At 50.1% G+C, this 12,379-nt stretch overlaps 1 protein-coding gene across 1 annotated transcript in view; it reads left to right on the top strand.

Moving 5' to 3' along the window:
* The first annotated feature begins 6,867 nt into the window (after positions 1 to 6,867).
* Positions 6,868 to 12,379, top strand: part of MAST3 (microtubule associated serine/threonine kinase 3) — a 37,684-nt gene continuing 32,172 nt past the window's right edge. The window contains exons 1-2 of the mRNA XM_081090993.1: positions 6,868 to 6,926; positions 12,165 to 12,196. Of these exons, the coding sequence (XP_080947119.1) occupies positions 6,888 to 6,926; positions 12,165 to 12,196 (71 nt within the window). The 5' untranslated portion in view covers positions 6,868 to 6,887. The remainder of the gene's footprint in view (positions 6,927 to 12,164; positions 12,197 to 12,379) is intronic.

Here is a 12,379-nt window from a genome sequence, read left to right as displayed (position 1 = left end):
TTTCAGATGCCCCACAAGCTAGGGGGAGGGGAAGTCAGGAAGGAGCAGGGTACAGGCATCTCCCCACCTCCGGAAATCAGAAATCTTGTCAGAGGAGCCACAGAACTTCCCTACCCGCTTGTGGCTTCCGTTTTCTTCCCCTAGAGCAGTGGTTCTCAACCTTCCTAATGCCGCGACCCTTTCATACAGTTCCTCATGTTGTGGGGACCCCCAACCATAACATTATTTTCTTTGCTACTTCATAACTGTCATTTTGCTACTGTGATGAATCGTCATGTAAATATCTGATATGCAGAATGTATTTTCATTGTTAAAAATTGAACATAATTAAAGCATAGTGATTAATCACAAAAACAATATGTAATTATATATGTTTTCCGATGGTCTTAGGCAACCCCTGTGAAAGGGTCTTTCGACCCCAAAGGGGTCGCGACCCACAGGCTGAGAACCGCTGTCCTAGAGAGTAACCTTCACTCTGCGGAGGGCTGAGCTTACTTACCTCCATGTGGTCAAGAAACCCTCATGGCCCTGAGGACAGCTAAGGAGGATGTTGAAGGATGAGAAGGAATTTGCAAGGAGAAAAACCTATCAATTTATTTAACAAACACATTAGCAGGCATCATTTACCCATAAGAACAGCTTTCATTCACTCAACCAAGATTTTCTGATGTCTGCAAAGGATCATTTGAGGATGTTTTAAAGAATACATAGAAGGTTACCAAGAAAAAAATTCATTCTTTCATTCAACAATCCCAGTTCCTGATGCCCCTATGGAGACATCTGAGCAGGGTTTTGATGGATGTGTAAAAGTTCACAAAAAATATATTCCCTTAATAAATGTTCCCTGATGTTTCTTAAAGAGAATTTGAAGTGGATTTTTTAATGTGTTTTATTATTTTTTTTAATTAAATCTTTATTGTTCAGATTATTACAGTTGTTCCTCTTTTTTCCCCCCATAGCTCCCCTCCACCTGGTTCCCACCCCACCCTCTGCTTACCCCCCCCCACACACTGTCCTCATCCATAGGTGTACTATTTTTTTCCAGTCTCTTCCCAAACCCCCCACACCCCTTCTGCCCCAGAATTGTCAGTCCACTCTTTTTCTATGCCCCTGATTCTATTATATTCACCAGTTTATTCTGTTCATCAGATTTTTTTAAAAGTATATTTTATTGATGTTTTACAGAGAGGAACGGAGAGGGATAGAGAACCAGAAACATCGATGAGAGAGAAACATCAATCAGCTGCCTCCTGCACATCTCCTACTGGGGATGTACCCGTAGCCAAGGTACATGCCCTTGACCGGAATCGAACCTGGGACCTTTCAGTCCGCAGGCCAACGCTCTACCCACTGAGCCAAACCAGTTAGGGCCATCAGATTTTTTATTCACTTGATTTTTAGATTCACTTGTTGATAAATATGTATTTGTTGTTCATAATTTTTATCTTTACCTTTTTCTTCTTCCTCTTCTTAAAGGATACCTTTCAGCATTTCATATAATACTGGTTTGGTGGTGATGAACTCCTTTAGCTTTTTCTTATCTGTGAAGCTCTTTATCTGACCTTCAATTCTAAATGATAGCTTTGCTGGGTAAAGTAATCTTGGTTGTAGGTTCTTGCTATTCATCACTTTGAATATTTCTTGCCACTCCCTTCTGGACTGCATAGTTTCTGTTGAGAAATCAGCAGAGAATCTTATGGGTACTCCCTTGTAGGTAACTGACTGTTTTTCTCTTGCTGCTTTTAAGATTTTCTCTTTGTCTTTTGCTCTTGGCATTTTAATTATGATGTGTCTTGGTGTAGTCCTCTTTGGATTCCTTTTGTTTGGGGTTCTCTGCGCTTCCTGGACTTGTAAGTCTATTTCTTTCACCAGGTAGGGGAAGTTTTCTGTCATTATTTCTTCAAATAGGTTTTCAATATCTTGCTCTCTCTCTTCTTCTGGCACCCCCATAGTTCGGATGTTGGTACGCTTGAAGTTGTCCCAGAGGCCCCTTACACTATCTTAATATTTTGGGATTCTTTTTTCTTTTTGTTTTTCCGGTTGGGTGTTTTTTGCTTTTTCGTATTTCAAATCTTTGACTTGATTCTTGTGATCCTCTTGTCTGCTGTTGGAGCTCTGTATAATATTCTTTATTTCAATCAGTGTATGCTTAATTTCTAGTTGGTCCTTTTTCATATCCTTGACGGTCTCACTAGATTTATCGAGGGTCTCAATAAATTTATCTGCAGTTTCTAGAAAATTTTTGAAAAACTTTATAACCATGGTTTTGAACTCTATATCCAGTAGTTTGCTTTCCTCCATTTCTGTCATTTGTGACCTGTTTCTCTGTCTCCACATTTTTTATGCTTCCCTGTGTTGGTAGAGTGGTTTTGTGTGCTAGGTGTCCTATAGGGCCCATGGCTCAGCCTCCCCAGTTACCTGAGGTGGACACTCTTGGTGCACCCCTTTGTGGGCTTTGTGCACAGTCTTGTTGTAGTTAAGCCTTGATTGTTGTAGTTATCACTGGGAGGAATTGACCTTTAGGCCAATTGTCTGTGAGAATCAACTGTGTCTACGGTGGGAGAACTTCTGTGCTGGAGACACCGTTATGGGGCAAGACTTGCTTCAGTGGGGCTTTGGAGCTCACTGAGTCTGCCCCCTGAGTGTGTCCCTTATGGATCTGAGGAGTTGTAATCTGGATGGTCCCACTCTGACCACTGAGTACACTGGCTCTTGGATCTCTAAGGAGATGCTAATTTAGCCTCTGCCTGAGGCTACCCAGCAGGAGTTATGGAGAGATATGCAGATTCCTTTTCTTTGTTTGGGGTTTGGAGGTGCCCAGATGAGGCCCAGCTGTGAAGCAATGCAAGCTGCTGTGGGGCCTTGGGCCTTCTTTTGGAAGTTCTGGGTCTGTCTGGCCCAGCTGCAGTTTGTTAGGTAATTTTAGATTGCAAAGGACCAGGCAGTTCATATGCAAAAGCTTCTGCACACAGCTTGGGTGGGGCGGGGTCTCAGGGAATCAACAGGGTAGAGCAAACAGCTATGGCTGATCCTCAGCCCTGCCCTAAGAGCCTGCGTCTCAGTGTCCCGGTAATTTAATTGCTGCAAGCACCTCTGAGAGAAAGCCGCCCTCGAGTTCCGAGTTCTGCCTGCTGCCAGACAAGTCCAGTTTCTCCCCATATGACTCTGGGTCCCCAGAGACTCACCCGGAACTGGAGTTCAGAGCAGTCGGGAGCTTGAGACTCCCTCCTGATTGAAAAAGACAGCTACATCCTCAGCTGCCAGCCCTTTCCGCGTGCGCCTCCGTACCTCTGCACTTCCGGACCTCCTCTGAGTCTCAGTGTGCTTTTCTCTTTCCTTCTAGTTGTAGAATTTCCACTCAGCCAGCCTTCCTGTGGTTCTGGATGATTTCCATTTTGTCTTTTAGTTGTCTTTTTGAAGTGGTTGTGCAAGGCAGCAATTTCAGGTGTTTACCGATGCCGCCATCTTGGTTTCTCCTCCTTAATGTGTTTTATTGTGTTTTGTTTTAGAGAGAGAGGAAGGTTGAGGGGGAGAGAGAGAGAGAAACATGAATGAGATAGAAACATTGATTGGCTGCCTCCTGCACACACCTTACTGGGAATTGAGCCTGAAACCTGGGCATGTGCCCTGACGGGGAGTAGAACCGGCAACCTTTCAGTACATGAGACAAAGGGCTGAAATGGATTTTGAAGGATGCATAGGTGTTCACATGGAAAAATTGCATTCAGTCAGTTAATCAGTCAATAAGTGCTCCCTGCTGGACATTTTTTTCTCCTGCTGGACATTTGAAGGGGTCATTTTGGAAGGAGTTCTGTGTAGGAGTTAGCCAGATAAAGCAGGGGAATTTGAGACCACGCTGGTGGCTCCTCATCCAGCAGCTCACCATTTGTCCAGCCCAACCACCTCCAGTACAGGAAACATCTCTTTTCCCCAGATTCCAGACTAAATCCCAGGGAAGACTCTGATTGGCTGAGCTTGAGTCACATGTCCACCTTAAACTAATCACAGTGGCTGAAGTGAATAAAGACTCTAGGTCACATGTCCACCCCAGCCTGGACTACAGGAGAGCTTTTTATTTTATTTTATTAATATTTTTATTGATTTTAGAGAGGGTAAGGGAGAGGGAGAGATAGAAACATCAATGATGAAGGAGAATCATTGATTGGCTGCCTCTTGCACACCCCCTGCTCATGACCTATCCCGAAACCTGGGCATGTGCCCTGACCAGGAATCTCCTGGTTCATGGAACGACGCTCAACCACTGAGCTACATTGCTGGGCTACAGGAGAATTTTAAAGCAGAACTAGCCAGAAACAGAACAATTGGCCATTACAGGGCATGAGCTTCCATCACCAGGGATATGCAAGCCACAACCTGAAGTCCAGTTAGTGTAGGGTTGCCAGATAAAACACAGGACACCCAGTTAAATTAGAATTTCAGATAAACAACACATAACTTTTCAGCATAACAGTGCCCCACGTAATGCATGGGACATATACCGAAAAATTATTCATTGTTTATCTAAAACTAAATTTAACAGCTGGGCTGACTTCGTTTGCTAGGGCTGACATAAAGTTTCACAGATTGAGTGGCTTCAACAACAGAAATCTATTCCTGGAGGCTACAAGTTCAAGATCAAGGCGTCAGGAGGTTTGGTGTCTTCTGGAGTCTCTCTCCTGCGCTTGGGGATGGCCGACTTCTCTCTGTATCTTCACATGGTCATCGCTCTATGCATGTCCGCATCCTAATCTCCTCATCTTACGACGACACCAGTCATACTGGATTAGGATACACCCAAGTGACCTCATTTTACTTTTAACTAATTCTTTAAAGGTGCTTTCTCCTTATACAGTCACATTCTGAGGTCCTGGGGGTGAGGATTTCAACATAAGGCTTTTGAGGGAACACAGACTGCTTTGGAGAAAGTCTGGAAATTTTTGAAAAAGTTAAATATAGAGTTACCATATGACCCAGGAATCCACGCCTAGGTATGTACCTAGAAGAATTGAAAGCAATGTCCCCCACAACAACGTGTACATGAATGTTCACAGCAGCACTAGCTGCAAAGCCAAAAAGGGGAAACAACGCAAATGTCTATTAACAGATGAGTGGATAAACAAGAAGTGGCACAAATATTCCTCGGCCTGAGAAAGGAATGAAGTACTGGCATTTGCTACAACGAATCTTGAAAACATGGTGTTAAGTAAAAGAAGCCAGACACAAAAGGTCACGTGTTGCATGATCCCATTTATATAAAATGTCCAGAACAAGCAAATCCATAGAAACAGAAAGCACATTGCTGGTTGCCCGGGGCTGGGGGAGGAGGAATGGGGAGTGACTGCTCATGGGTACAGGGTTTCTTTTGGGGGTGACAAATACGTTCTGGAATTAAATAGTGGTGCTAGTTGCACAATTGTGAATTGCTAAAAATCTCAAACCTGTACGCTTTATTTTTTAAAATATATTTCAGAGAGGAAGGAAGAGGGAGAGAGAGATAGAAACATCCATGATGAGAGAGAATCATTGATTGGCTGCCTCCTGCATGCCCCACACTGGGGATCGAGCCCACCACCGGGCAGGTGCCTGCCCAGGAATTGAACTGTGACCTCCTGGTTCACAGTTCGATGCTCAACCACTGAGCCACGCCAGCCAGGCAAAACTGTACAGTTTAAAAGGAGAAGTTTATGGTATGTGAATTATATGTCAATTTAAAAATGTGTATGAGAACACGTTTTGCCTGGGAGTCCTGTATTTGCATTTGCCCAATCTGGTCACCGTAACTCGGTGAGTCCTACAGAACCTCGCAGGCAATTGGGTGGGTGACCTTCCTGAGGGACCCCTTCAGCCTGGCATACTCTAATGACCAGGTCCAACAGTGGGGCAGCCGAGGGAGCCTGCAGCTGCAGGGACCGCGGGAGGCCCAGGAAAACAGAACATGGATGCTATCTTGGGACTGTAGGCTTTTCCCAGCCTTAGTTCGCCTTCTGCAAAGCGGGGCTGAACAATTATCAGATACTTGTAGGAGGTGGTTCTCATAAGGCTCTTAGCCAGATATCCAGTTTGGCACTCTTCAAAGGCAACCATCCTCAAAAAAGAAACTGGCAGCCCTGGCCAGTCGGGCTCAATTGGATGGAGCGTCCTCCCCTGCACCGATGGGTTGCAAGTTCGATTCCCAGTCAGGGCACATGCTGGGTTCAGGGTTCCATCCCAGGTTGCGGTGCCTGCCCCAGGCAACCGATCCATGTTTCTCTCTCCCTCTCCCTTCCTCTCTCTAAAATAAGTAAAAATTAAAAAAACATGTCTTTGGGTGAAGATTTTTTTTTAAAAAAAAGAAAAGAAACTGGCAAAACTACAGTGACTGCCTGTTCTTATAAATAACATTTTATTGGGACTAAGATCAGGATTAGGGTGAGGCAAAAGAGGCAAGGTAGTGCAAGGGCAGAGCTTGGTCCTGTCTTTATTTAAAATGTTGATATTTTGTAGATCATGCACTATTGTATTAGTTTTGATTTTTTTAAAATATTGAGTTTGGGGAGAGCTTTAAATTTTGCACGAAGGTGAGCGCCTCACCTCACCCTACCAGCCTTGTTGTGTGCCCTGGGCACACAGATTAACCTGTTGGGTCCGCAGCTCCCTCATCTGCAAAATGGGGATGATAATGCTCCCTTCTTTCTAGAAGGATTCATTGAAAAATGTTTACTTCTGGACTCAGGATGGGGCGGGGCCTGGAAGGGCAGGGCCGGCTCGCCCAATGGGGTGGGGCCTCCGAGGAGGGCTCCCCGGGAGGGGCGGGGTCAGTCCGCGTCAGCTGACCGGCTTGATCAATGGCGGGGCCTCGCGCGCTTGGGCGGAGCCGAGGGCGTGTCCGATGTAGAGACTAGCGAGCCATGGACGAGCCGAGCCTCCTGCGGCGCCGTGGGCTCCAGGTGAGGCCCCTGCGCGGGCGGGCGCGCGGCCCGGTGGACCCGGCCTGGGACGGGGGCGGGGCTTCGGCGGGCCAGGGGAAACTGAGGCAGAGGGCGGGGCGCGCTCTGATCTCTCCCTCTTGCGCACCTGCTTCTCCAAGTGCTCGCCTGGTGGGAACGGGACATGGCTCCTTTGACATTTGGAGAAACTGAGGCTGCAAGCGCTCGCCCGAGAGGAAGGGGCTGAGAGATTCGCCTTGCCCCACCAGCTGCTCTAATCATAATAGGAGCAACAGCAGCCCATGAGCGCTCGCCATATGTTCATCGTTGTATTAATCCCATTAGAGTGATAGTCATATTAATTAATGGGTATTAAAACTTGCCCCCTTGCTCCTGCCTCAGCTCACCCCGAAGGCAAGCCAGGGAGGTTGGGGCTGTCCAGGTGCCCACTTGTCAGATGAGGAAACGGAGTCTGGGCATGTCGCTAAGCCGAGGTCGCCCAGCAGGGATGTAACTCGGAGTCCTTAACCAGCTCTCCCAGACACTGGTGATTGGCTCTGTGGGAGGTGGGCTGCAGGAGGCACCCTTGCTTCCTCGGCCTCAGTTCCCTTGTGAGCCATAAGAGCTCCCCTTTTTTGACCGGGGCTGGCATTCAGGAGGTTGCACAGCGGCGGCAACTTCTTTGCGCTCCGTGGGAATTAAGAGGATCTGCCCGTTTCCCTAAGGGCTTAGGCCACACTCTTTTTGAAGCCACCAGGTTGCAGGTGAGGAACCTGGAATTCGTCATTGACCCAACAAACATGTATTGAGCGCCTTCTGTGTGCCCGGCTCTGCAGAGGCAGCGGGACACTCCGCACCTCCCGGCTCCCTCCTCCTGGACCTCCCCGCCTGGCGGGAAAGATGCGGGCCAGGGCAGCAGCGACCCTGGACCCTGCGCAGTGGTCAGCTGGATGGGGGGCGCTCAGGCACACCAGGACATGGCGCCTGACCGAGCGTTGCTGGTGGCCTTGGGGCCGAGAAGGCAGGATGTTTGGGGAAAATGAAAGAAGCTGAGGGCAGCTAGAATTAGAGAGGATGGCGGGTGGCGGGCACTGAGGCTGGCAAAGGGGGAAGGCGCGCCTGGGACCCAGGCTGCTGCGGGACAGGAGTCCCAGGACTGCGAACTCCTGATGGTGATGAGGAGCGGGTGCGTTACGGGGAGGCAGGAGGAGGAAAAGGTGTTAGAGAGGGCGCGGGCATTGCTGCGGGGCAGAACCCCCTCTCCAGGGCGTGGTGGGGGTGGGGAGCAGAAGGGTAGGCGGAGGCCGGAGACTGGAGTGGGGGGCCTGGGCGTGGAGGAGAGGGTGGGGCAGGGCTGGTGAGCAGTGGGGTATTGCGAAGGGACAGGCTCCGCCTGAAGCCCCAGTTAGACTCGAGCCCCGCCCGCGGCCTCTTAAAATAGAGAAACAGCCTTCTGGTAGGCGAGTGGGGGCGCTGCTAACGTCAGGAAGTGGGGCCCGTTCCACTGTGAGGAAGCACCCGGCCCCCGCTGAGTCCCATGTTTCAAAAGGGGAAATGGGGGCTCAGAGAAATGTAGCCACTGTTGAGGTGTCACATCAAGTAGGTGATAGAATCGGGATTTAAATCCAGGCAGGTCCTGCTTCTCCTCCAAACCAGCCCCACACTGGCCCAGGGGCCACCTGTTATGGGGCCACCGGTTTGCAGGCCACGGGCTGGTGTTGGCTCTGGGTCAGGGGAGGAGGGGAGACCAGACCTTCCTGGCTTGGGTGAGGTTCGGACTTCTGTGGAGCATGTATAGGAGCCAGTGACCAGGAGCCGTTATCACCACCACGACTGTTTTTCCATCATCTCCCACTTGCAAACGACAAAGTGTTAAAACACCAGGTCCCCAAACAGAGTATCCAGGGGCAGAGAAGCTGGCGAGAGCCTGTGTCTGGATTGTGTCTCTGCTGCTGAGGGAAGATTCATCCTGCTTCCTCGGGGCCCAGTTCCACTTACTCTCTCCCCGGAAGCCCCAGTGCTCCTTCCATGTGGTCCCTGATGACATCTCTCCCGCTCGGCTCCCGCGGAGAACTCCCCACGGGGCGTGGTGCCCGCCTTGCTGTCACACCTCCAGCCTGCTGCTCCCCACGAGCCTGCTGGCCCAGCCTGACACCCCCTCCAGCCCTTCTCTCCCTCTGGGTCCCCTGTAATGCCTCCAGATGGGGTATCTATGTCCTGCTCTGTCTCCTCCAGACGGGGGATTCCTCAGGGTGGAGCTGCGGCTTCTGGAGGGGAGGCAGCATGGCCAAGCCCAGCCAAGCACAGAAGATGATGCCGTAAATATTATTTTAAAAAATATATCTTTATTGATCTCAGGGAGGAAGGGAGAGGGAGAGAGATAGAAACATCAGTGATGAGAGAGAATCATTGATCGGCTGCCTCCTGCATGCCCCCTACTGGGGACCGAGCCTGCAACCTGGGCATCTGCCCTTGGCTGGAGTCGAACCCCAGACCCTTCAGTCTGAAGGCCGGCACTCTATCCACTGAGCCAAACCAGCTTGGGCTGTAAATATTATTTTTAAAAGGCAGTTCCAGGGAATCATGATCCCCTTCATACTCCCCTCTAGGCAGGCGCCACTCCACTCTGGGGGGAACAGCCAGTTGAGAGGGGCCTAAGGCCCTAGCCGGTTTGGCTCAGTAGGTAGAGCCTCGGCCTGTGGACTAAAGGGTCCCAGGTTTGATTCTGGTCAAGGGCACATGCATGCTTTTCGGGCTTGGTCCCCAGTAGGGGGCGTGCAGGAGGCAGCTAATCAATGATTCTCTCTCATCATTGATGTTTCTATCTAATTCTCCCTCTCCCTTCCTCTCTGAAGTCAATAAAAAAAAAATCTATAATAATAAAAGAGTAATATGCTAATTAGACCAGACATCCTTCTGGACATCGTTCCGGATGACCTTCCAGATGAAGCCAGGGCTGGGAGGGGGGAGCCCCTTGCAAGAATTTCGTGCATGGGGCCTCTAGTATATATATAGAGAGAGGGGCCTGAGGGCGGAAGCAGATGATGCAGGGAGCCAAGGTTTGGGGGTGGTGCCTGGAGAGTTCTGTGTAGGCCAAGCCTTTGGGAGGGGGAGTGAAGGGATAGGGGGGCTGCTCATCTTCCCCTTACCTCTAGCTGCCACTTCACATCTTTTTGTGTTTTGGAAGCAAATTAATAAATTGTGGTGATTAACCTCACAAATTTGTCTTGACTCCGATTTATAGAAGCCACCCCTGAGCTTGCTCCTTGGTTCCTCTCAGGACCCTATGTAACTGGGCCGTTTTCCAAACGAGGAAACGAAGGCACAGAGGGGTGAAATTGGTGGCAGGCCCAGATGGGGGGGTAGCCGGACTGGAACCCAGGGCTGTCGGGGGCTTTGGAAGGAAATGGCTGGGACAGGGAAGGATGCAGCCAGTACCCCTGGTTCAGATCCCAGCTCCTCCCTTTTTCTCCAGGTAGTAGGAGTTGGGGGGCGGAGAGGGGAGCTGGCCTAAGATCCCATTTACAATTGGATGGGGCAGAAGGAGACCCTAGTGGTAGCGGTGGTGGTTCTGGGTCTATAACCTCTTGCCCTGAATGGTAGTGAGCTCTCTGTCCCCAGAGGTATTTAAGCAGACGGAGACCTCAGGGTAGCAGGTCAGCCTCCTCCCACCTTGAACGGCTCGGTTTTCTGAGCTCAAGGCAGCTGGGCGACAGGTAACACCCCCACCGACCCTCCTCTTCCCCTTCGGGGAAACCCTGCCAACTTCTCCCGCGAGGTTGCTCCGCGCCTGGCAGCCTCCGGCCGCCTCCAATTGGCTGCGGGAGGGGAGCTAATGACGTCACTGGTTGCCACAGAGAACGCTCTACTCTGGACGTGGGCAGCCCCGAGCCCACCTTCGGTAAAAATAGTCTTGTGTCCTGGACGCGGCCGCCCCGGCGTGTTCTGTGTGTGTGTGTGGGGGGGGGGGGAGGCCGGGGATGGGGGGTCCAGAGACCTGGACTCTCCGCCTTCCCAGCCGAGAGGCATGGGCGGCTGGCTTCCCTCCGCGCCTCAGTTTCTCTGCCTGTAAAAAAACAAACAAAAACAGACCCTGCTCTTGATGCGCAGTAGGCAGCTCGGCAAATGTAAAATTTACTGGTTATTCTGATCGTCTGCGGAGACTCTTGCTGAGCGCAGCAACACACAACAACAACAGTAATAATAAAAATAAAAATGGCTGATTTACCCGGAACCTCCTGATGTTATCTCCAAATTGCAGAAGAGAGAACGTAAGCACGGAGTACAGGCCACTTGTTCTAGGTCCCACAGCCAGGAGAGAACAGGTCACCCAGGTCTCAGGGTCCCCAGATTCTAAGCTTGTGCTACACGGTCTTCTGAGAATTTAAAAACCCTCTTGGGTGGGCCGCAGTTGAGGGTGGACTCTGGGGTCACGGTGGACCCCAGGCACAGGGCTTTTTTTGCCCTGCATGTGTGAGGGCACCCAGGGGGAGGCAGGTCAGCTTGCTGAGCTCCAAAAGGGTCTTCAGTGGTGAGTCTTGGTCAGCGCCCTCGACCCAAACCGGAAGAGGCTCTGCAGAGGGTGAAGGAGGAATGGGTTTCAGATCTGAGGGGTGGGGTGAGGCTGTCTCAGGAACCTCTCTTTTCTCAACAGATTGTTAGTAGTTAGCCACTATTGACATACGTCTTTTAAAATGTAACTAGTTTATCTTAAATAATGGAGTTATTTGTCATACAAATAGGGTGTGAGCTGGGCAAGGAGGTAGATTGGGAGTCCAGGAGGGCTTTCAGGAGGAAGGGCTGAGTGAGCTGAGACCTGAGATGTGAGCTGCAAATTAAGGAGCACCAGAGCTGGCAGAGGACACAGCTGGTGCAAAGATTCTGAGCAGGGGTCCTCAAACTTTTTAAACAGGGGGCCAGTTCACTGTCCCTTAGACCGTTGGAGGGCCGGACTATAGTTTAAAAAAAAACAAAAACAAAACTATGAACAAATTCCTATGCACACCGCACATATCTTATTTTGAAGTAAAAAAACAAAACGGGAACAAATACAATATTTGTATTTGCATGTGGCCCGCGGGCCATAGTTTGAGGACCCCTGATTCTGAGGCAGAGCTGAGCCCAGTATGAGGGGAAAGCAGAAAGAAGCCATAGGCTGGGGCAGGGTGAGCATGGGGCCACTGGGGTGTGAGATGGGTGGAGGGCTAGGGGTGAAAGGGCTTGTCTCTCTGGAAATGACCCATTTTCATCTTCTTTCAGAAGGAACTGAGCCTGCCTCGCCGTGGACGGGGGTGAGTTTACCAGGGGCCGGTCAGCTGGGTGGGGGGCCCGTGGTGCTGGGCACAGATATTTCAGCAGCAACCTCCAAATTGTGAATTTATTTAATAATTACAACAAAGCTTCTCACCTTGATCCTCCTACGCCTGGTGTTTGCAAAGTAATTCACAAGTACCTCACTTGGCCTCACCACAGGC

Source organism: Myotis nattereri (assembly GCF_964212035.1).
Source record: "Myotis nattereri genome assembly, chromosome: 5".
Lineage (NCBI taxonomy): Eukaryota > Metazoa > Chordata > Mammalia > Chiroptera > Vespertilionidae > Myotis > Myotis nattereri.
Note: the sequence above shows the minus strand (reverse complement) of the source record. Positions and strands in the feature narration are given on the sequence as shown.